Source organism: Trichomycterus rosablanca, chromosome 5 (assembly GCF_030014385.1).
Source record: "Trichomycterus rosablanca isolate fTriRos1 chromosome 5, fTriRos1.hap1, whole genome shotgun sequence".
Taxonomy (NCBI): Eukaryota; Metazoa; Chordata; class Actinopteri; order Siluriformes; family Trichomycteridae; genus Trichomycterus; species Trichomycterus rosablanca.
The window spans coordinates 37,440,337-37,465,291 of record NC_085992.1 but is presented as its reverse complement, the minus strand read 5'-3'; the positions used below and the strand labels follow the sequence as shown (position 1 = coordinate 37,465,291).

General features: G+C 37.3%; 1 protein-coding gene and 1 long non-coding RNA gene across 5 annotated transcripts; both read right to left on the bottom strand.

The window, feature by feature from the left end:
• Positions 1-1,867: 1,867 nt before the first annotated feature.
• On the bottom strand, positions 1,868-20,439 carry si:dkey-45k15.1 (exocyst complex component 3-like protein 4). Of its 4 annotated transcripts, XM_062996125.1 has the most exons (15): positions 20,090-20,439; positions 19,215-19,320; positions 16,884-17,134; positions 15,243-15,428; positions 14,471-15,074; positions 13,325-13,439; positions 13,106-13,237; positions 12,792-12,892; positions 12,268-12,381; positions 10,485-10,608; positions 8,276-8,398; positions 8,038-8,190; positions 5,502-5,623; positions 5,251-5,401; positions 1,868-4,460 (listed from the first exon to the last, which is right to left on the bottom strand). In XM_062996125.1, the coding sequence occupies exons 3-15, from the start codon at positions 17,131-17,133 to the stop codon at positions 4,458-4,460; spliced, it is 2,178 nt and encodes a 725-aa protein (XP_062852195.1). In that variant the 5' UTR covers position 17,134; positions 19,215-19,320; positions 20,090-20,439; the 3' UTR covers positions 1,868-4,457. The 4 variants fall into 4 exon arrangements, with proteins under 4 accessions (XP_062852195.1, XP_062852194.1, XP_062852196.1 ...); XM_062996124.1 differs by lacking the exon at positions 20,090-20,439 and having other exon boundaries at positions 19,215-19,428; XM_062996126.1 differs by lacking the exon at positions 20,090-20,439 and having other exon boundaries at positions 13,115-13,237; positions 19,215-19,428.
• On the bottom strand, positions 20,434-24,955 carry LOC134315134 (uncharacterized). Its single transcript, XR_010012469.1, has 6 exons — positions 24,887-24,955; positions 24,099-24,240; positions 22,119-22,228; positions 21,796-21,969; positions 20,566-20,739; positions 20,434-20,482 (listed from the first exon to the last, which is right to left on the bottom strand). It is a non-coding gene; the product is annotated as an uncharacterized LOC134315134 (long non-coding RNA).

The window sequence follows — 24,955 nt, the reverse complement described above, 5'->3', positions numbered from 1 at the left end:
TTGCAATCTGTCCTTTCTCCATTTCCGTTCCGCTCTTCTACAAGCCTGTCTAATTTCCTGTGTGGATGCATTTAACCAGGGCTGAACTTTTGGTTTTAAGCGTTTAAATTTCATAGGGGCAAGAGAATCCAGAACAGCTGAACAGTTATAATTAAAAAAAGTAACTAACTCATCCACATTAGCATGAGTCTGACCATAGTTGGGCAATTTTAACATGTCAGAAAAGGCTCTGGAAAAATCATGGTGTGTTCGTGTGTGTTGTGCTGGTATGAGTGGATAAAGCACAGCAGCACTGCTAGAGTTTTTAAACACCTCACTATCACTGCTGGACTGAGAATAGTTCACCAACCAAAAATGTATCCAGCCAACAGCGCCCCGTGGGCAGCATCCTGTGACCACTGATGATGGTCTAGAAGATGACCAACTCAAACAGCAGCAATAGATGAGCGATCATCTCTGACTTTACATCTACAAGGTGGACCAACTAGGTAGGAGTGTCTAACAGAGTGGACAGTGAGTGGACACAGTATTTAAAAACTCCAGCAGCCCTGCTGTGTCTCATCCACTCATACCAGCACAACACACACTAACACACCACCACCATGTCAGTGTCACTGCAGTGCTGAGAATCATCCACCACTTAAATAATACCTACTCTTTGGTGGTCCTGTGGGGGTCCTGACCATTGAAGAACAGGGTGAAACCAGGCTAAAAAAGTATGCAGAGAATTAGATGGACTACAGTCAGTAATTGTAGAACTACAAAGTGCTTCTATATGGTAAGGGGAGCTGATAAAATGGACAGTCAGTGTAGAAACAAGGAAGTGGTTTTAATGTTATGGCTGATCAGTGTATGTGTTTAATTTGTTTATGTTTGACAGGAATTAAGTCACATTATACTATATACGTTAATAAAAATGTAAATTGTATAAATAATTATTAATTCGTTAATATATAATTTAATGAACTTTGTCCATTCATTTGGTTGAAATCAAAAGTTAACATAACTCTTGTAAGAGATGTACTTAAAGGGTTCATTCATTCTTGTGCTACAGCCTATCAGCTTATAGCTTGCTTGACAGTAGACAGTTCCCATGTTCTAGCATCTTTTAATTTATTGCATGCATTTGAGTCATTCTTGGATTATACATTATATGACAATTCAGATGATTGGCAAGAAATGTGCAACCAAAGAGACAGGCCTAGGTCTAGATCAAGCATCTTTGCGATAATGTGTTAAAGGCTTAGGGCATGACTGTAGAAACTGTGAAACAGTCACTGCTGACACATGATCAAATCTACCTACAAAACTACCTAAATCAGTGCTTGTTTTAAAGTTTAATCAGTCAAAACATGAAAAACTTAGTGTATAAACGAAAATACATACAGTATTCACTGGAATCTTAAGCCTGAACCACAGTTGTGCTTTTGTCTTGGCCGGGTTCCTCATTGCTGCTGCAAATGCGGCCTTTGCTGGATATGTAAGGCACCTGCACAAGGTGGGGAACTTAGGCTAGAAACTGCATGATTTTCATTTATGCTCTGGCAATAGCAGAGTATTTTTTTATCAGGGAATTGGACATGACTAGATTGGGAGCAGTAGAAGATGCAAGAAAAAATATTATCCTACACAAGGTCACATTACATTTGAGTTCTGCTATTACCTTGAATTTGTTTTTAATTAAGTAATAGTATAATTATAAGCTATAGTTTGTACAACAGGTTGTTTATTTTGTTTGCTAAATAATGGCCTAATTAATAGATTAACTACAGATAGTCTATTTTGACTTTATAGTATTGCTATCATACAGCATAAAGACTAGTTGATATAAAACTCATGATGTAATGATATGAAACTCAGATATGCATTTTTATTTAGTTTGTTTAATAATTAGAATTTTAACATGATTTACACTTTACACATTTTTAAGTTACAAGTTACATGTTACACAAGTTACATGTTACACAAGGTGCATCACAGGCAATTCATATTTTCAGTTCACCTAATTTAAGCATCTATAGACTGAGGGAGAAAACCGGAGCTCCCAGAGGAAACCCACACAGACACAGAAAGAACCTGGGCAGCTTCACCTTGAACACAGAACTGTCTTGCTGTGAGATCACAGTGCTACCCACTGCTGCCTTGTTTTATATTGTAATGAGCTGCTATAAACCTGTTGGTTATTGGTTAACCATTGCATAAAAACAGTAGGTTATTGATCTAAATAAATTGGTATCCCTAATTAATACATTTACACTTACGTATTGCTTTTTCAAAGCAGAATAGATGCTTAAAATTAACCAAAACTTTTTTTTTTTAATTTATACATGATATGGTTTGGAATGCAGCCTGGACAGTTTTATATCAAAATAACATTGGTAATGCAAATAAAAGGCCAGCAGGCAGCAGGGCTGCATCCAGTGGGTGGCAGTCAGAAGTCGAGTAACAGCTCAATAGTTTAAAAGTATTAGAGAGTTATTGACCACAGGTACAAATAGACGCAATTTATTATTAGCCAAGCATGTAGAATAATATATAAAGATAGTGTTAGCACATAGCTAGCCGGTTGCTAACTTACCAGCTCAGGGCAGTTTAGTAATCTTATCATTTTTTAAAGAATTTAAGTGACATATGATTCAGTTAAAATTTTTAATCTTAAAAAGTGATGTTGTTCCAATCCTATTTCTGTCTGAAGTACTTGTTTTAAAAGGCAAAGTTTGATGCAGCAGTTAAAAGCTTTAGCCCACTACTGCTGGGATCCAGGGTTCAAATCCCCAGCAGTGCAATCAGCCTGTTGGGCGTCTACATACATGATTAGCTATGTCTGGTGAGGGGGTAGCTGAGGCCCCTCGATGGATATACCATCTTATAAAAATAGATATACAATAAGATACAGCTTTGTTAAACCCATCCACAAACCAGTATTTAAAATGAGAATAAATGCAATGATAAAATAAGATAAATTAAGGATATAATGAGACTGTAGCATTATACAGTGAAATAGAATAATATTACGTAATGTTAGAATTGTTAAAGCTTTACAGTTTTCCAAATTATTACATTCATTTATAAAAAAAATCCGTAACCAAAGGGTTAAAGCATTATTTGTGCAAGACAAAACTAGACACTATCCCTGCATCTAGTGGTAATTATTGGGTTAAAAGTTAAACAACTAAATAAGGCTAATGTACAAATCATTATTTGTGAAAAATCATTATTTCAATTAAAAACCCACACATATTTAGCTACAGATTAATGTATAAGTATTAACAGCAGCATACTTACACTCAAAAACATAAACTTGTATGGGTCATGTATATTATGGCAGTCTTTGAGTGCAATAAAACTAGTCTTAATTATATAGTTGAAGAAGTTACCTGAAATCAATGATAATCATTAACAAGAAATTAGGAGGGCATGCCACAAATTAACACCGTTCAGATTTATTAAAACAATTAAAATCCAAAGACTGCCATAACACTCATGATCAGCTATGTCTGGTGAGGGGGTGGTCGAGGCCCCACTGATGGATATACCATAAAATAAAATAAGATTTACAATACGATTTGTGAAACCCATCAACAGACCAGTATATAAAATTAGAATAAATGCAAAAATATATTTTTACATTACATGTTTTCACATTAAGGATACAATCACAGTAGCATTATACAGTGCAATAGAATAAAATTACATAATGTTAGGGTGGTTAAAACTTCACAGTTTTTACAGTTTTCCAAATTCTCACATCCATTTATTAAAAAAAACTGTAACCAAGAGGCTTAAAGCATTATTTGTGCAAGACAAAACTTGACACTAGCCCTGCATCTAGTGGTAATTATTGGGTTAAAAGGTTAAGAACTCAATAAGGCTAATGTACAAATCAAGTTGCAAAAATCGTGATTTTCCCCTTTTATGTCTCAATCCAGTCATTTCCAGTTCCTGATTGTGTATCCGCTGCTGCTTGCAAAACCCCTGATCTGATCACGGAAAGCTGGATCACCACATTCCCCACACCAACATGTGCCCAGTCTATTATACCAGCTACATATTTTAATCATAACCTAGTAATAGACCAGTAATAGAAGTAAAAAAATTATCATTATTTTAATTATAAACCCACACTCTGCTATAAGCTATAGCTTATTTCGCTACAGATAGCATAAAAGTATTAACAGCAGCATACTTACACTCAAAAACATAAACATGTAAGTCAGTCTTGTTTTATCTTATATCATCTTATTGTAATAATTTTTAAAACTTCTGTGACTAGATAATTGGAACACATACAATTACTGCAAAATGGTCAAAATCTCAAACAGATTTATTAAAACAATTAAAATCCCAAGACTGCCATAACACTCGTGTGTGTTAATGTTAAACTTTACTTCCAGTTGATGCTGGATGAAGTTAATGGTCATTAAAACTTCAAGACATGCAGCAGGCTGATGTTTGTCTCACTAAAAAAAAATAAAGAAGATTTTTACAATCCTTAATAAGAATGAAAAGTAATTATTTGTGCCAAACTTGTAATACAATTGTCAATCAGTTTAAAACATTTTTCAGTGCAAGGTAACTAGCAAATAATTGGCACACTGAGTTCTCTGAAAAGGACCATCCAGACTGCTACCAGCATGAGGTGCAAAACCCAACATCTGTCACAGTATGGGGTGCATCAGTGCCCATGGCATGGGTGACTTGCACACATGTGACAGTACCATTGACATTGAGGCACATATTGAAATTTTAGAGACATGCAGTTGTGGACAGCATTATTGGCACCTCTGAATATTAAGTACACCATGTAAAATCTCCTGAAATAAAGTGTTTCGTGAAACTGGTTGTATACGTAATATAAGAGGCATTACTATATGTTCTTAATATAAAGCCTCCCAATCCTGTTTTTTTGTTTTCTGTTACATAATTATAATCTTGACGTGTAAAAAGTTCCAAATCAGGAGGTTTTTTTTTCTATCTAATTTGTGCATTTTCTCCCATTTTCTCCCAATTTAGCATAGTCACTGACTGCAGTTGAAGTGCGTATATTGCTGCTCACACCGCCTCTCTATCTGCCAATCAGGGTCCTTACACAGCGTTTGAAGACCCCACCCACATATTATGGTCATCCCGCCCTAGCAGAATTGGTGAAGAAGAAGCATGACACAATCGGGCAATTGGACGCGCTAAATAGGGAGAAAAGTGGGAGAAAATGCATAAAACAAAATATAATACTACAAGGGGAAACTTTACCTTTATGTCACTGAAGAATGTTTGTTCCTGGTTTCCATTATGATCTGTCTTTACCTTTTGTTTAAGCTCATTAAAATGCTGAATGACCTGTGACTTCTCAAAACGAAAGCCATTGTCTCTAAAGGACAGAATGGCTGAAATTTGCTTTTTGCTAAAAAATTGAAAAAAAGGAAGGTTATCTGAAGTTTATAATATGGGGTAAACATTTAGTATTATATTGTAATGGATTTAAATAGGAAACTCTTGCTTACCTGATATCTGAATAATTCTTAACTAATGGTGATAAATGTTGTTTTATGTCTTTCTCATGTTCCTGTTCAATGATCACACTAAGCTGGTCACCTAGAGGGTAAAGCCACTCCATGGTTGATCCCTGGTTAAAGACAAAAACATGAACATTTGAACATGTATTCATGTTGATACATATAAAGACACTCAAACCAAATGTAACATGGTCACAATGGCAATTTCAAAACTATGGACAATAAAATGGAAACGTGGTTCCCTTTGCTACTGTACCAGCCTCTATGTTTTTCTTGGTTATTAGAACAATTACTTCAGGATATACTTTTATTCAGCCACCAAATCATTAGTAAGGTCAGACACTGATGTTGGAGAAGAAGGTTTGGCATGCAGATGTTCCATTTCCTTTAAAAGTAGGTGGATAGGGTAAAAGGTCAGGGCTGTGAACAGTGCATTCAAGTTCTTTCCACAATAAACTCACCAAACAGTGTATTTAAAGACTTTCCATTGTGCTTGAGTAAACTGTCATGCTATAACAGAAACAAACATTGCCCAACCTGACAACCGGAAACTGCAAAGTTGAAAGCACAGAATTTTTACAATGCTATTGTATAGCACATCACATTCAATTATTACTGGATCTCAAGATATTTGGACAACCATGGACAACAACCCAGTTCATTATTCTTTATTTACAGAACTTAACAGCTGGCATTATGTATAAAGTGTTTAGATCTTTGCTCTGTGTAAAAAAGCAATAACTTTCCTTAGTTGCTTAACCATTAAACAAAACTTAACCATAATAACAGGGTTTAGTTAGAACTGACACACGCTTGCTTAATTACTGAATCTAAATATCACTTAAACAGTACCCATCCAGGGCGGCACGGTGGCTCGGTGGGTAGCACTGTGCCTCACAGCAAGAAGGTACTGGGTTCGATCCCCAGGCGGGGCGGTCCGGGTCCTTTGTGTGCAGAGTTTGCATGTTCTCCCCGTGTCTGTGTGGGTTTCCTCCGGGAGCTCTGGATCCTCCCACACATGCAGTGTGTCAGGTTAATTGGAGACACTGAATTGCCCTATAGGTGAATGTGTGTGTGTGTGTGTGTGTGTGTGTGTGTGTGTGTCTGCCCTGTAATGGACTGGCGCTCCGTCCAGGGTGTTACTGTATCCATAGGGGATAGGCTCCAGCACCCACCCCAAACGACCCTATTTGGATAAGCGGTTAAGAAAGGGAGTGAGTAGAACCCATCCAGCAATGTGAATTAGGTCGGTTCAGAGCGTAGGTAACTTGTCAAAATTGACAAAACCATGGATTTTCTTTAACTAGATTATGCTACAAGGAAACAACCAGAAACACAAAAGCAAGTTCACTTAATAAAGAATTAAGTGAGAATAAATAATAAAAAAAGGATTAATAAAGGATTAGGAGTGTTTTTTGACTCATCCCCATGAGATGCTGTGGCAGGATTTAATGGGCAGTTGATGCACAAAGTTGATGCCTTGGTACATCTAGCAATTGGCCAAACTAGCAATTCTGTAAAGAAGAGTGAGTCAAACTGCTACACAGCGATGTGAAAGACTGATCTGTAGTTTTCAGGACTGTTTGGTTACAATTACTGCTGCTAAATGATACAACCAGGTAGGGGTGTTTAGGTCTTTTTATGTTTGGGGGCCAATACTTTTTACATAGGTCATATGCCTTAATTTGTTATATATGGATATACAGGTGTACAGTACAATAGAATTCTTTTTCCGCATATGCCAGCTTGTTCGGAAGCTGGGGTCAGAGCGCAGGGTCAGTTATTGAATGGTGCACCTGGAGCATACAGGGTTAATTGTCTTGCCCAAATGCACAACAGTGGCTGCATTGCAGAGCCTGGATTTGATCTGACAGTCTTCTGACGGAAAGCCCAGAGGTGTTGCATTACCCTTTTTCATTTAGACCAGTTTTGTGTTTTTCTCATGTATGAGGTTCTGAAACTATTGTGTAACAAATATACTATAATTAGAGGCACTGTACATTTTGTAGCAGTAAGCGTGGCTCACTCACTCATTTTCTTAACCGCTTATCCAATTAGGGTCGGAGGAGGGTGCTGGAGCCTATCCCATCTTTTTCAATGGGCGCAAGGCACACAGTAACACCCTGATCAGGGCGCTAGTCTATTGCAGGGCAGACACACACACACAAACACCCATTCACCTATAGGGCAATTCAATGTCTCCAATTCACCTGACTGCATGTTTTTTGGACTGTGGGAGGAAACCGGAGCTCCTGGAAGAAACCCACGCAGACACAGGTAGAACATGCAAACTCCGCACAGAAAGGACCCGGACCTCCCCGCCTGAGGATCGAACCCAGGACCTTCTTGCTGTGAGGCGACAGTGCTACCCACCGAGCCATCGTGCTGCAGTAAGGGTGGCTGAAATAGTTAAATCCGATTAATAGATTTGTTTTTTTCTACATACTTTGGCCATGTACGGTATGTAAAATACAGACTTCTGTTAAAATATTATATCTGAACTCACAGAATATCTGTAACTTACCATTTGTTGGAACAGCTTATTGAGCCCCTCATACTGTTCTCTTATCTTTGTTCCAGCAATATCATTTTTTCTGCCTTTGCAAGAAAACTTGTTCTTCAGTAGTTCAGATATGTAGCCTTTCACTACATGGTAATGCACATCATTGGCAAAAGCCTGTAGGTTAGGAACAAGGTAAGATAATGTGTAAAAGCTTTTTTTTTCCCCAAATGTACCTGTAAGATGAGATGATCATACTAACTTTTGCAGGTGGATGTTTCATAGATTTGCAGAACCCGGAGTAGGTTTCTATTCTGTTAGTCAGTTCATTAAAATCAGTATCTGTGCTTAGCCATTCCTTCGTCATCATGTTGCCAAGATATGGCTGAAAAACAATCATTGTACATTTAGAGGTAACATCAGGTATTTTTAAGAAAAGTGTTTGTAGCTGATAGCAAAGCTACTGTAACTCAAAACCTTGCCAAAAAGACTTGTAAAATTAGGGGTTACAACAGCAAAGGATCAGGCAGAAATAGGGCATGGGCTTTATCCCTGCTTTCTATTTGGAGAAAATGGCTACATTGGGCATAAGCTAACAACAGTAAGACAGTTGAAGATTAGAAAAGTCTTTGTTGTCTGACCAAACAAAGTAGATTTCCGATGCAACATGTAAATCCCAGGGTCGGAATTTGGCATAAACAGCAGGAACTTGGATCCAGCTTACCTGTCAACAGTTCAGACTGCTGCTAATGATTTAATATTGTGGGGATGTATTCCGGTACACATTGGGCCTCCTAATATAAGTCAAGCATTGTATCATCATATTGTAGCTGATCATGTGTGTTCCTATATGCCTACAATGTCATAATTACCTATGACAAACTCTTAAACATGACAATAAGTTCAGTGTACTTAAATAACCACCCCAGTCACCAGAACTAAATAAAAAAGATCACCGTTTGGGATTGGAAGAACAGATAATTCACAGAATAAATGTGCAGGTGGTAAATCTGGAGCAATTACATGAAATCCATGCCATAAAGAACTGGGAGCAGAAAGTGTCTCTACCCACTATTAGTATGTAGCTCCTTATGAAGTAGTCAGAAAGTTTAAATCTTATTAAAAGCTTCAGAAATAAGAGGATAATTTTGGGGATTTTTAGATACTTTAGAACACTTTTAGCAATGTACTGTACATACAATACTGTAGCTTTGCATATTTAATTTCTACCCATATGCCTGTTAGTACCTCGCAGTGGTCTCATCCACATTTTGTTCTTCCATGAGTTTTAGTATGTACACCTGTTTTCAGTTTTCTCTACCCATTTTAGTTTACACACCAGTTTTTCATTGCTTGTGATGCGTTTTACAAATGTGTCTTGTTTTGGGGCCGCTCAGGTGGCGTAGCGGTAAAACACGCTAGCACACCAGAGCTGGGATTTTGAAGACATCGTATGGAATCTTAGCTCTGCCATCCAGCTGGGTTGGGCGGCTACATGAGCAACGATTGACTGTTGTTCATAGAGTGGGAAAAGCCGGACTGGGTTCCTCATATCTGGTGCAATTACGATCTCTGCTGGCTGATTGTGCCTGCTCAGAGTTGAGGAATAATGCTGATCAGTTGCAAAGCTCCTCAGTCAGGAGTGGAGGGTTGTATTGGTAAATTGGTGAAGCGTAACACAATCAGGGTAATTGGATACGACTAGATTAGAGGAGAAAATTTCAAAGAAAAAGAGAAAAAATAGTGTCTTGTATTTTTGAACCTTTCTGTTTTCACAGACCAGTGTGAGGTATCAGTGCCCGTTAGTAGCCTCTACTGAGCTGTTTATGAATACCGTTGCCTGCTGACCTTTGTCTGCTCCTACGGCTGTGCTTGTTTGCCTTGTCCCCTAAAGTCTGTTTATTTATTGAGTAATCTGTGCTTGTGTTTTTCTAAGTCCCCCCCCCCATTCGTGTCCAATTACCCTGATTGCGTCCTCTATACTGATTTGACCCTTCACCGCTGACTGAGAATGCCTCTCAACTGACATACTCCGGCACGTACAGTCAGTATAGACTGCATTTTTCACCTGCACGAATCAAGTTCATACACTTGACGGGCACTGTGTATGGAGGGCCACACCCAAATCAGCATTATTCTTCAGCCATCAGTCAGCCAGCGGGCCACAGTTGCACCAGTTATTGGGACCTATGATCCGACTTTCTTACCCTCTAAACCTGAACAACAGCCAATCATTGTTAATGCTGCCACCCAGCCCAGTCGGAAAGGCAGAGCTGAGATTCGATACAATGTATTCAAAACCCCAACTCTGGTGTGCTAGCGTACTTTACCGCTGCGCCACCTGAGCGGCTTTATTCTGAGTTTTTTATATTGTGCTTGTTTGGGCTGTTTGCCACGAGTTGTGAATAAACCTGCACTTGTATCCAACACTGGGTTCTTCAATTCCTGTTACAACACGTAGTGCAGCTCACCCCAATTTCAGTTCTGAATTGCTTCAGCAGAGCCTTCCCCAATTGGTCAACCACACCGTCCAACTCTGTCTGCAGCTGTTTGACCTCATGTGGGCATGTATCTTTGTAGCCCTCCATGTCCTCTCTGAAACAAAGCACAGAAAATGGTCATGCTAACATAACCACATACAGGCAGAGGTAAAGCTACAAAACAAAACAGGCAGTACATTTTCCGGGTTCCTTGATATTGGTGGAGAGAGGGCACAGGCTGGTGACTTAAATCAAAATGAATTGTCAAAATGTGGAAACCTTTGATAACATTTTAGGTATGTTCGTAGCCAGCTCAAGATTTATTGCAGTGATGTGTGTGTGTGTGTGTGTGTGTGTGTGTGTGTGTGTGTGTGTGTGTGTGTGTGTGTGTGTGTGTGTGTGTGTGAGCATGCTTGTTTGTGTGTATTAAAGAACAGGTGGAAAAGCAAGACTGGGCTGGTCAGGTGTAACCTGATAGATCAACATGCCAGAAGGTGGAAAAACAGATTTGTATCAGTAAGCATGTTTCTCAATATAATTACATAAAAACTTGCAGATGTTATTGATTAGACACTTTTAGGATTTTGGAATCATTCTTAAATGTGTAAAGCTCTTATAATGCCATTAGGTAATTGTAAATCAATTGTTTCTATTGTAAGACTGTAGTTTGTTTGTTTATTAGGATTTTAACATCATATTTTTTACACTTTGGTTACATTCATGACAGGAATGGCAGTTACTTATTTCACAAGGTTATGTCGAACACAATCATGGACAATTTAGTATCTCCAGTTCACCTCACTTGCACGTCTTTGGACTGTGGGAAGAAACCGGAGCACCCGGAGTAAACCCACGCAGACACGGGGAGAACATGCAAACTCCACACAGAAAGGACCCGGACCGCCCCACCTGGGGATCGAACCCAGGACCTTCTCGCTGTGAGGCGACAGTGCTACCCACTTAGTCACTGTACCGCCCCTAGTCTCATAGATATCAGCACCCAGAACCCATATTTCCTGATGAAGAATGTGCCGGTAAGTAAACGCTACTGTTAAATATGGGCTAATGCTAACCATTCTAGCTGTACAGTAACTTTAAACAAATCTAAGCTTACAACCTTATTAAACAGAAAATATGCATGTTAAATGATCATTTCATTACTAAAGTTTGGGAAAAAAATCCTATATAAACTAGCCCAGTATAAAAAGCTGGGAAGCAAATAAAACCGACTGTATTCTGAAGAGAGCTGTCTGTCTGTCTGTCTAGCTGAGAAAGGGGGATAAACTATTAGTGAGGGCAGAATGATTGTCTTAAAAATACACTGTAAAATCCTAAATAAACTGCATCTTTAAAAATACATGCTGATTTTGTGACCTGCAAAGTGACACATCCCGCCAGTAGATGATGTTACACATATTTACACATGATCCTAAAATGTGCAAGAAGATAATTAAGAAAATTAAGCATAAGGAGGAAATTTAATGAAAGTGAAAACAAGTTTGTGCTTCAGGAAGAGAAACCGGTGCGTCTCTTGTGTTATGAGGCCGTGTCTGTGGTAAAGTATAACAATATAAATGCAGAATTCAGCCTCCAAGAAAAACAGCAATGTGACTGCAATCACAGCAGGATACGTTACAATCGGCCCTTCGAGGGCCACCATAATGCTGATGTGGCCCTCGGTGAAAATGAGTTTGACACCCCTGGTTTAAAGTATGGCAAAGTAAGGTAGCATTTCTTTGAATTTAATGTAATGTTGCATTTATTGCAGACTTACTTGATTAAGCTGAAGCTGTTAATGTAGGCAATGTGATATTGTGCCCAAAGACAACAATCCAGTAAATCTGAACCCAGCAAGGAGCTGTTCTGCTTTTCAAACTCTTTCTCAAATCTAGATAGTGGGTGACAGAGATACAGCGGGAGTATCAGTGCATTTCAGTTTGGTTTCAGAATGAAGATACAGTAAATATAGATACATACAAATACTAATAAAAATGTTTTTGTATTTCATTTAAATTTTACATACAAGAGAATCTAAACTTCTTTAACTTTAAACAAAGCAATGTAAATTTAGTATTTTGTGCTGTTTTTAGTATTGTTAAGGTAAAATACTTAACAAACGGTTGATTCTGTGTTAATTAACAATTAATGTGTGAAATCTGACTGCATTGTTCCAACACTTCAGGTTCTTTCAGGTAAAACATTTTTTTCTCTTTTTTTTATATCCTTTTCTTAACCTGTTAACCCATGTTAACTGAGGGTGACAATAATTCTTGAGCTGATTGTATATGTTTTATTTACCTTTCAGGAAAGTCTTTCAGTGCCTCTATACAGTTGCACACAACATTCTTTTTAAGGTTTCCATCAAGCTTCCCACAATTATTAGTATATTTCTTTATCATCTAGATATGAAAGAGATTGTCTGATTAGACTGTCATCATATTATATATATATATATATATATATATATATATATATATATATATATATATATATATATATATACACACACATACAATAGTTTTCTATGACAACTCAAATTTAATTTGTTAGCCCCTGAGAAAAAATACACCAGACATATTAGAAAAAAAGTCTTTAAGAAAATGTTTACATACTGCACTAACATCCATGTGAACTTGTGCAATTTGAAATTTTCCATCTTCTGTTTTCCTGGGTGGTTCTTTTTTCTTCCATATTGTCTCACTTTCAATGTTAATAATATTCTGCACCGACTCCTTCAGGTCTTTCTGATAAAATTGGGATAGATATTGAACAACAAAACAATACATAAAATTAGTTTGCATATAGCTCAGTTGTCTGTTGCTGTTTCTCACCTTTAGACAGTCGCAGTATCCTTTTCTAATCAGATCTAGCACATTATCAGACAGTGTGGGAGACTTCATCTCCTTCATCTTAGGCTGGAAAGATGGACTACCAAGAATCTTTTCACTGTAATGTAGAATGAGAAAATGTTTGTGTTAAATGTTTTTAATATTAATTGAATTACGGTACTTTCACACAAATTTATTTCTTTATTTATTAGGATTTTAACATCATGTTTTACACACTTTTACATTCATGACAGGAACGGTAGTTACTCATTACACAAGATTCGGGCGGCATGGTGGCTAAGTGGGTAGCACTGTCGCCTCACAGCAAGAAGGTCCTGGGTTCGATCTCCAGGTGGGGCAGTCCGGGTCCTTTCTGTGTGGAGTTTGCATGTTCTCCCCGTGTCTGCGTGGGTTTCCTCCGGGTGCTCCGGTTTCCTCCCACAGTCCAAAGACATGCAAGTGAGTTGAATTGGAGATACTAAATTGTCCATGACTGTGTTCGATATTAAACTTGTGAACAGATGATTCTTGTGTAATGAGTAACTACCGTTTTCTGTCATGAATGTAACCAAAAGTGTAAAACATGACGTTAAAATCCTAATAAACAAACAAACAAACAAACACAAGATTCATCAGTTCAAAAGTATATTGTCAAACTCAGTTGAGGAAATTGAACAGGAAATTGATCAGCGGCTTTCGAGTTCTCTTTTATGTTCCTTTTTTCTGAGTTACAATCCCTGAATTTGTTTTAAATTTGTTCTGTAGACAGTGTCTACCATACTAACAGACCTTGCATAGACAGGATTGTTTCCTGTAAGGTAATTGAAAATAAAGCTACTTACAATAACAAGGGATATTAATACAAAAATAAATTCTCTAATCACGTAGGTCACCACACGCCCCCTCCAACATTTATTCAATTTGGAGCAGTCTCTTATCACCTGCCAGTGTTGGGTTAATACTTTTTTAAATTTCAATAGTATTTTGTTCACCTTGAAAGAATATTAAAAGGCTATGACCTTTGTTAATTTTACACAATGCAATGTAAAACAATAACCTTACTTTTTTTTTAATGTACAATCTGAGACAAGGACTTCTTAAAAAGGCTCAAACACTTTAAAGATCTGTAATGATCATGCAGTTTCTCACCTTTGATAACAGTCAATGAAGTCCAGGATTTTATGAAAATCCTTAAGTTCTGTAACATTTTTCAGAAGATCCTTCAGATGTTCCTCCACAAACGCATGGCAAGATAACACACAGGTTTCAAATACTTTAAAACTTGGTTGATATACGTCTACAAAATCTGTCTTAGCTTTTTCCAAGTGCTCCACAATCTTTTTACCCAGACACTCCAAGTGCACTGCTATGCAGGAGGCATTTTGTTCATGGCTGTGCAGGTGGACCTCACTAAGTGTCTCCCTTACCCCATCTTGTATTGCTGCCTTCCAGACACCCAGCCCTCCCATTTCTCCTTTATTCCTTTCCTCCTCCTGGATAATTGCAGCCACTTGTACCAGTAGCTCTTTGTCATAAGAAGGAAGGATACAGGATTCCCGGACAATTTCAGTCAACTGGTCTTTTAGGTTGTTGAAAAGCAGACACAGGTCTTTTTCTTTATGGATCAGTTCCACTGACATGGCTTTTTCACCTAAAGCTTTCTGCTCACGCTGTACCTCCAATCGCATTGACAGTAGATTGATATAGGCCTCTTCCAATGACTTGTTCTGAATAAGGTCATTAATCTGCATTGCTGAACAAAAAACAAGGCAAGAAAGAGTTCGTTAAAGTTTTGTGTATACAGTATTGCATTGTTGTCTATTACATTTTACACACAACTGTATTTATATATAGTCTTTACATCTCTTAAATTATAAATGTACTTTAGAGCAATAGAGGTAAAATTAGTAAATAAACTTGCCTGCTAGATGTGTTTCAGAAATGTTCTGGAAGGCAAAATTGTACAAAGATTTTTTACTGCCCTCTCTCTTTACTATGCTGTCTGAGGAATTGTCTTCTGAAATATAATTTTCTTCTATAGATGTACACTTCTCTCTACGTGTAAAACTTTTTCTTACAGTTGACAACCTTCGAAAAAAGCCATCTTCTGTTGAAGCGAAATTGAAATAACAAAAGAAATGTAAGTATATGTAAGTAATGTATACGTATATTACTGCCTGCATAAAGAAGGGATGTGTTAAAAACAACACATAGTGTCCAACACATCCATGTATCTAGTTACAACGTATTTTGTTTTACTGCAGCAGGGAAGGTGTCTTTTAGAATATAGTGAATGTGTTTATAATGGTAACACTAAAATGTGTTCTGGGGTGCTCAGGTTGCTCAGAGGTCAAATCCACTAGCTCACCACTGTGGAGTTTTTGAGCTTTTAAACTTACACAGATCAACCATAACATTAAAACCACCTACTGGTTTCTACACACGCTGCTTTCACCCTGTTCTTTAATGCTCAGGACCCCCACAGAGCAGGTATTATTTAGGTGGTGGATCATTCTCAGCACTGCAGTCACAATGACATGGTGGTGGTGGTGTGTTATGCTGGTATGAGTGGATCAGACACAGCAGCGCTGCTGGACTTTTTAAATACCATGTCCACTCACTGTCCACTCTATTAGACACTCCTACTTAGTTGGTCCACCTTGTAGATGTAAAGATCCCTGTCTATATCAATGTAGTCAGAGATGATCACTCATCTATTACTGCTGTTTGAGTTGATCATCTTCTAGACCTTCATCAGTGGTTACAGGACGCTGCCCACAGGGCGCTGTTGGATGGATATATATGGATATTGTAGCGTCGGCACGGGCTTTACCCAGAAAGCCTTGCGGCAGTGGTGTCTAAGCTCACCGTGGCCGTGTATCCCGTTGCTGGGAGTGGGGTGGCTGCGGTGAGGGCTGGGTAAGTAGCTTATATGTTTGTCTGTTGTATGAATGTATGTGTGTATGAATGGGTGTCTGTCCCTAAACCACTGAATGAACTGCCAAAGGCAGCTCATTGGTGGCCCTGACGCTATCCTTCCTGCTCGCTGGCGCCACAATATATATATTGGTTGGTGGAATATTCTCAGTCCAGCAGTGACAGTGATGTGTTTAAAAACTCCATCCACTCATACCAGCACAACACACTAACACACCACCACCATGTCATTGTCACTGCAGTGCTGAGAATGATCCAACACCTAAATAATACCTGCTCTGTGGTGGTCCTGACCATTGAAGAACAGGGTAAAATCAGGTTGAAAAGGTATGTAGAGAAACAGATGGACTACAGTCAGTAATTGTAGAACTACAAAGTTCTTCTATATGGTAAGTGGAGCTGATAATGTGATAAGTGGTAAGTGATAAGTGGTCATAATGTTATGGTTGATCGGTGTATATTACAGCAATGCTGCCATCTTACAACTTTGAGGGTAGGACAGTTGTCACTGTATAATTTGCACTCTGTCCACCATCCAAATAACAACTGGTTAGTACTTATTTATTATGTTTTTACTTTTATAATAATTTAAATAAGAATGTATAATGTAGTGAATTTATTTTACCTTTAGTTTCAGTAGAGGAAGATTGGGTATTATTTCCAGTACTGTTGTCCTTTGTCTCTGGTTCTTCATTTTCTCTTTTTTTGCTGAATGATAACATGCGAACCAAATTTTTTATAGGACTAGCACCTCCTGGTGTCTTTACACTACTCTTTAAGGGTGGTAAGTCTGTTTCTTGGTGCTCACTTTCGTGAACCTTGTAAACAGTGTTTTCTTTCTTTTCACTTTCTGCCATTGTGAAAACAACTGACATACTACAAAACACACAACAATTAAATTAAAAATATATGAATGTATGTGATATCCAGACCCCTTAACATTTTGCACATTTTATAATTGCATTGTGGATTTGATGTTTAATGGATACAATGGTACCTTGAAACTCAACGTCAATTGGTTCTGGGACTGGCGTTGAGTTTTAAAAGACGTTAAGTTTTCCCATAAGGATGTATAGGAAACCTGTTAATGTGTTACATGGTCATGTAGAACTGCATATATTTTAGGCATATGTAAAATAACGAGGTTGTTTTTGACACTTATACACTGAAAATAACACAAATATAATATAAAAACTGAAATAAAAAGCTGATTCTTACAATTTCTCAGAACCTCAAGCTGAAACACAAGTTTAAAAGTGAAACAGTGAGGAAAATCCAGCTAAACACAGATACATGTGGAGCTTTCAGAGTGAATCTGACGGTTATTCTATATAAATGCAGATTCGTCTCACTTTGACGACGTTTTACCGCACCGCTCAAGTCGATAGCTGAACAAAGCGACTGTTCATTGTTAATTTAAAATTAAATAAATACATTTTTAAAACAACAAACTGAACATGTTGAGTTTAAGGGAAACGTTGAGTTTAAGGGTACAAATTTCTCGATGAAGGTTGAGTTTCAAAGATTTTGAGTTTAGGGGAAGTTGAGTTACAAGGTACCACTGTACTATAATTACCATTTTTACCTATTATTCTGCAGTTATTTACCCATAATGTCAAAGTTGTTACAGCTCTATACATGTTTGGGCAGTTTATTCTATTCTTCATGGTAAATCCTCTCAAGCTCCACCAGAATTGATAGCAAGCATCTTTGTACTGCCATCTTCAAGTCTCTCCTCAGATGTTCAATGGTGTTTGGATTTTAATTGGACCACTCAAGGACATTTAGAGACCTGCCCCAAAGCCACTTCAGTGGTCATCCCAGTCTGAGATTGCATGTGCTCTGGTAAATATCCCTGTATTTGGCTGCTTGGGCAGTAGTTACGTTAATAAAGTAATAATCAGATGGTTCAAACCTCACCACAACCAGGTTGCTACTGTTGGCCCCCTAAACAATTGCTTTAACTGTGTTTGGTTGTAAGTGGCTATAGATAAAAGTGTCTGCTAAATGCTGTAATGGCATTTATCCTCCTTCTAATCAGTCATTTTCAATCTCATCAGATTAGTGATTATTTTTTATCCTGTTGCCTAACTCCAAGTGGCTGTCATATGCCCTTTTACTCAACAGTGAATTCTGTCTTGCCACTAAGGGCCTGAATTATGACTCTCCTATCTCTGCACAGGCCTTTTGAATTGACCATTGAATTTTTTCTTACATTTATGGTCATGGTCCTTTCTGTCCAGATGTCCAATTTGGCCAGACATTTCAAAATAAAAAAGGCCACTGTGATCCTGAAAATAATTAAAGTCTTAGATATTATTTTATCTAAGAAGAAGGCCCTGGGTTCGATTCCAGGTAGGGCGGTCTGGGTCCTTTCTGTGTGGAGTTTGCATGTTCTCCCTATGTCTGTGTGGGTTTCCTCCGGAAGCTCCGGTTTCCTCCCACAGTCCAAAAACATGCAGTAAAGGTTAATTGGATGGACTGGCGCCACGTCCAGGGTGTTACTGTGTGCCTTGCGCCCATTGAAAAGCACACACACACACACGACCCTAACTGGATAAGCGGTTAGGAAAGTGAGTGAGTTGCTTTTCGTCCTGACAATGCAGTCTAAACTGTGGGCTTTTATAGTCCCAGATGTGTGACTTTTCAATCTATGTCCAGTTTTAGTAAAAATTACACTTACATCCATACAAAATCAAATCCACAATAAAAATTTGGAAAACAAGTCAGATAAAGAATATACTGTCAATGCAACCAGTAAGTATTGTGTAACATATCCAAATCAGGTACATGGGTGACGACATTCATGGAAACCTTTCATTTTAACATTTTATTTAACATATCCAGTCTATTCAGAAAAGTTACAATGTCAATAATGTTGTAACATTCTAAACATTTCATTATTTAGAATACAGAATTGTGGGGTTTTTTTTAGGTAAATTGGTAAAGAGCTTACCTGAGAGCTGTTGTAGTGCTAGTAGACGGAGCTTACTTTCACTTTCACCTACTACACCTTTGCTTATAAAGGGGCAGGTCAGAACAAAACAGCACAAACTCCTCACCTGTAAATGGTGAAAATGCTTCATTTAGCACTGTAACATAATGTTCAGGTTTCTAATAAACTGGATAGTGTTTGCTTGATGAAAGTATTAAATGCAGAAGTTGTTAATGAATAGATTTCTTAGGTGTTTTTGGAATAAATCTTACTTCAGTTAAAAATCTGCTTTAAAATCTCATATTTTAATGTGATATTAATCTAAACATTCTTTTACCCATATTTACTAAGAATGCATTTCACTCCAATACTCACTAAAGGCTTGTCCACATGAGTAACCACATGTTTTGCAAAGCTTCTGCCAGTGTAAGCAAAACCATGTTCCTCTTATAGTTATAAGGGGTTAGTTGCCATCTTTTTGTGACACTAACAAAAGAAACTGTGGACATAACACCAACTGATGGAGTTTATACATATTCCCATTTTTTATTATTATTTTTAGCAGGATAAAATCCAAAAGCTTGGGAAGAATCTTACACATACCACCAAAACAGGAACTGATTGAAAACGGAATAGATTTTGTCTGTAGGCTGACGTGGTAAAATGTAATGAATAACTAGCAGTTGGAGCAGTCCCAAAGGTTCACTATGTGTGTGTGTGTGTGTGTGTGTGTGCAGCTCGGGATTTTACCCAGGTGAAAAGCGAAAGCTTTAACAAACTCAGTACCTGCTTAACTTACCTGTACAAGGAGTTCTGGTTTATGGTAAGTGTTCACAAACCTTAAATTATATCTTAAACACATTAGTCAGAGTAAATTGAGTTAGTAAAAGGTTAACCATATGAAAGCATTCTTTCTTCTGCTGTACTGTGCTCTGTTTATACTTCTTTCCTATCTTGGTCATGTTTCGTCTTGCCTGACCCAGACTTCAAGGTTATAAGATTTACTTCAGCTTATGTGAAGCTGTTTCCTGATCTGTAGAGCTATAAGTAGAGTAAAGGTTGAAAGGGCATGGCTTTTTATAAAATGTGATCAGAAATACTGTATTTAACCGCCTCACCTTTAAAGGTATTATAGTAATGTGTATAGAATTTAATAAAATGCGCGACAAGACGTCTCAGTAAACAGATCTCTTCTTCGTTCTCTTGACAAATGTCCATGTGCACTATTATTTAACCCCTCCCTCAGTTTGTGGTGGACATCCTTCTTGTTGTTTGCCTCTTTAAATAGTCTGTTTGACGTCAAACAAACAGAATAAATAGACTGACCAAGGAGGTAGCATTGCTGCTGCTTGCTTTACTGTATCTTACTTACGTATGCATTTTCATGGTGGCTCAGTGGGTAGCACTGTCGCCTCACAGCAAGAAGGTCCTGGGTTCTGTCCCCAGGTGGGGCGGTCCGGGTCCTTTCTGTGTAGAGTTCTCCCCGTGTCTGCGTGGGTTTCCTCCGGGAGCTCCGGTTTCCTCCCACACACTGCAAAAAAATCACCTTCAGAAAACAAGAAAAATAAAAACAAATCAAGACAAAAGGTGCTTAAATCAAGCAAAATTATCTGCCAGTATAGTGAGAATTTATCTCAGCAAGATTTCTTAAAATAAGAAAAAAGATCTTGTGCTATAAATTATCTTATAATCTTAAAATTAGTAAGAAATTACTTGATTTAAGGTATTATGGCTAGATTTCATATTAATAATTCAAAAACTAGCATAATCAGCTAAACTAGCATATTAATCTTGTTTTATGCATTTTCATAAAACCTTATTTGGTAAAAAAATTCTTGAAATTAGAATGCTTGGACATTTTTAGCTAAAATGGCTTTAAAATGTTCTTGAATTAACACTGTAAAGCTTAAATTAAGATCAACTCCAGAAAAGTGTTCTCAAAAAAAGAAATGAACAATTTAAAAACCCTCACATTATTATAATTAACACACTAAAAAACTATCTATAAAAACAGCAAAAGAAATATTGAAATGAGATGTAAATGCTTATATTAAGCAAAAAAAAATCTGCCAATGGGGTACACAAATGTTACTTAGTGAGACTTCTTAAAAATAAGCAATAATACATTGGTTTTAAGGCATTTAGTGTGGTGCCAAAACCAGTCAGAAAATATGAAAATTAGAGCATTTTAATTATAACATAAGCATTAAAAATTCAGTTTCCATGCACAAAAAATAGAGACTCAATACTAGTCTATTTCTCTCGTATAAGTCTATTGGTAAGACTGCATTGCTAGCAATCTGAGAGGAATGTACTTTATACTCAAATTAAAACAACATACACCAAGTCCGTTTATCGAAAAAAGTGTGCCATCATGGCAGCTTGATATAAATACATTAGAAGTGTGCAAACAAGGCAGCTTTATCCAAATACACAACAAGCATGTTCAGGCCGCTTCTGAGAATTCTATTAAAACATGTCAATCTTAGATGTCAAGGCTTTCCAATAACAATGTCCCTACATCTACAACATTAACAACATTGCTTGGTCTTCATATACCATCTTTAAACATAAAAAAATAATAATAAAAAGGGACCTGGACCTGACTTGCAGCGCGTATACGCCATGACATACAAAACACCTTCGTGCAGCAGACCTTCGGGGAATGTTGTCACTGGGTTCTTCCCAACACTGATCATGCAGTTATCCTGGTCAGTTAGAAGCAGGGGGTTGATAGACGGCATCTACTAAGAAAAGCAGCAGCGTTTTCAGAGGGCTGAAAAAACAGAAACCAAAGGAACTATAAGCCACAGACATGAACAGAACAAACTATATTCAGGATTTAAATGACAACTTAAAAGTTTCTTTGCAAGCAGTTTAGTAAACTATCTAAACAACAAATAAATAACAGTTGACAATACTTACCATGAGAATATGAAACAGATCCTCACGTGGCTGTCCCAGTTTCTGTGGTGGTGCAACTCCTGATGGGAAGAGTGCTGGAAGGCCGTTCAAAATCTCAATGGACTGTTGCACTATATAAAGAAAAGCAATGCCTTACTGACATTGAAATCACTTTTAAAATCAATTTTTTCCCTTCCAGAATGTTTACAATATGTCATATCTAATTCACTTAATTTTTGCCTGGCCACACCACAGGATTTACAATAATTACAGATTTATTTTACCTTCAGTCACCGAAACCCCCAGACTTCAACATCTACCCAGAATAAAACAGACACCACCAAACATGTACAAAGTTCTAGACCAACCTGAGAGCTCACAACATTTCTCATGAACAGACATGACTTTAGACAGGGTTTCAGACTACCACTTTTTGAGGATGATAAAAATAGCACATGGGATATTTTACTGATTACTGATAAACTGTTTTGCTTCAGGGTCGAGTGGCACATAAAGACTTAACACTCAACATCTATAAAACAATCATTTACTAATAAAGCAGTATTTAATCCAGAAATTATTTTAAATCACTTTTATTTCATCAAGTTTTTACTGCAAGCATAACGCAAATTTCTATCTTTAATGAGAATGTATTGTAGCATCAAGCTAACAGTTTTGTCTGTTTGTGTTTCTTAAACAGACAAAGTTTCTAACAAACATTTAAGTAACATTTCCTGTTAGAGTCTCTGTAATCTGGTCAACCTTCTAAGTACTATTCACAAACAACAATCTAATGTTTGTGTTCAGTGATTAGCCAATTTAGTGATTTTCAAACTTAAATTAGGCTCCAGGGAACACAAAAATAGGTTTGTGATATTCTTCTTTCAGCCAAAAATGTTAATAATTGTTTATAATTACTGTTTGCTAGCTATTTACATCGATTAACCATAACATTAACACCACCTCCTTGTATCTACACTCAGTCTATTTTATCAGCTCCACTTACCATACTGGAGTACTTTGTAGTTCTACAATTACAGACTGTAGTCCATCAGTTTCTCTGCATACTTTGTTAGCCATCTTCCATACTGTTCTTCAATGGTCAGGACCCCCACAGGACCAACACAGAGCAGGTATTAATTCACTGAATGATTGTCTCAGCACTGCAGTGACTGACATGCTGGTGGTGTTTTAGTGTGAGTTGAACTAGTACAAGTGGATCAGACACAGCAGTGCTGCTGGAGTTTTTAAAACATTGTGTCCACTCATTGTCCACTCTACAGACACTCCTACCTTGTAGATGTAAAGTCTGAGATGTTCGCTCATTTCTTGCTGCAGTTTGTGTTGGTCATCCACTAGTCCTTCATTAGTGGTCACAGGATGCTGCCCAAAAAACGTTGTTGGCTGGTGGACTCAGCAGTGGAACTGAGATGCTTAAAAACTCAATTAGCATTGCTGTCTTATCCACTCATATCAGTGCAACACACACCAACACACTACCATCACATCAGTGTCACTGCAGTGCTGAGAATAATCCACCACCCAAAGAAAACCTGCTCTGTGTTGATACTCTGGGGGTCCTGAAGAACAGGATGGAAGAGGGATAAAGCATGCAGAGAAACTGATGGACTACAGACTGTAATGGTAGAACTACAAAGTACTCCAGTATGATAAGTGGAGCTGACAAAATAGACGATGAGTGATTAAGGTGGTGTTGATGTTACGGCTGATGTGTGTATGATGCCCATTACAATGCATGCTGGTTACAATGCATTCTGAGCCACAATATTGCAGTATTTACATATAATTGTACTCTTACAATATAATTGTAAGAGTTATTACAAAAAAACCTAACTACAATATTAAATTACATTGATGTGTTTTCATGAATGAAGTTCATTATAAGTAATAAAGTGATGCTTTAAAATATTTTAGACAGCGGTGCCTCTAGGGGTACAAATTGCTGAATACATTTTGAGTAATGACTTATATTGAATTTACCTTCATCCAGAGTCACTGGTGGCCTCATTACATTTTTCATGACTCCAAAGAACTGAACTTTTAAACAGAATGCTTTCCATCAGTTCTGTGGTGTACTTGTGATTGCCAGATTAAAGAATCATCCATCCAACTCATCCATCACCTGTAAACAAGCACAAACAGCCATGACAACATATTTTAGAGAACTAGAACTGAAGCATCTCAATTTTTATTTAATCTCTATTTCTGGTCTAAAACTGAGATCACTATTGTCACAATTCATTTGGGCCCTAAGGAGAAAAAAATATGATTTAAGAGATATTTAAAAAAGAGTTTACAAAAAGTATAAATATAAATTTGTATGTACACTGCCTTCTAAACGAAACAAAGTATAATTTACATAACATTACAAATAAACAAAATACTAAGAGATGAGTTACAAGAATGACTAAAATACTTCAAACAGCAGATATTAACTGTGCATTCAAATGTATTCTTTATAATAAGTCAATGGTTTTTCATAATACTGTTTCGTATACATCAAATGACAATTTCACAAACATAAGCTGATTAAAATTGCTCTTTATAGCAGCAAAGTAAACAATCAGAAAAAAAGAACAAAACTACTTATTATTACTTGTGTTCATCACTACAGGTTCCACAATAACACAACATGAGCCATGACATGATTATACTGCAGTATTATTACTGCAATAATCATTCATTTATCCTGATTTATTACTTATGGTTACAAGTTATTCCTCCAAAACGCATCTAATAAATCAAAACACTTTTACCCTCTTCCTTACCTTTAAACTTTTAGCACATTGTGTTCGCCACAAAGTTATTCTCCTGTCCCTAACACCACGTTCACCAGG

Coding starts and splice junctions, on each gene's coding strand:
- si:dkey-45k15.1 (XM_062996125.1), bottom strand. CDS start 17,133: ATGTCAGTTGTTTTCACAATGGCAGAAAGTGAAAAGAAAGAAAACACT. Junction 10,609..12,267: donor AACAGCTTCAGCTTAATCAA/GTAAGTCTGCAA, acceptor GCTTTGTTTCAG/AGAGGACATGGAGGGCTACA. Junction 8,191..8,275: donor TGAAACATCCACCTGCAAAA/GTTAGTATGATC, acceptor CCTAACCTACAG/GCTTTTGCCAATGATGTGCA.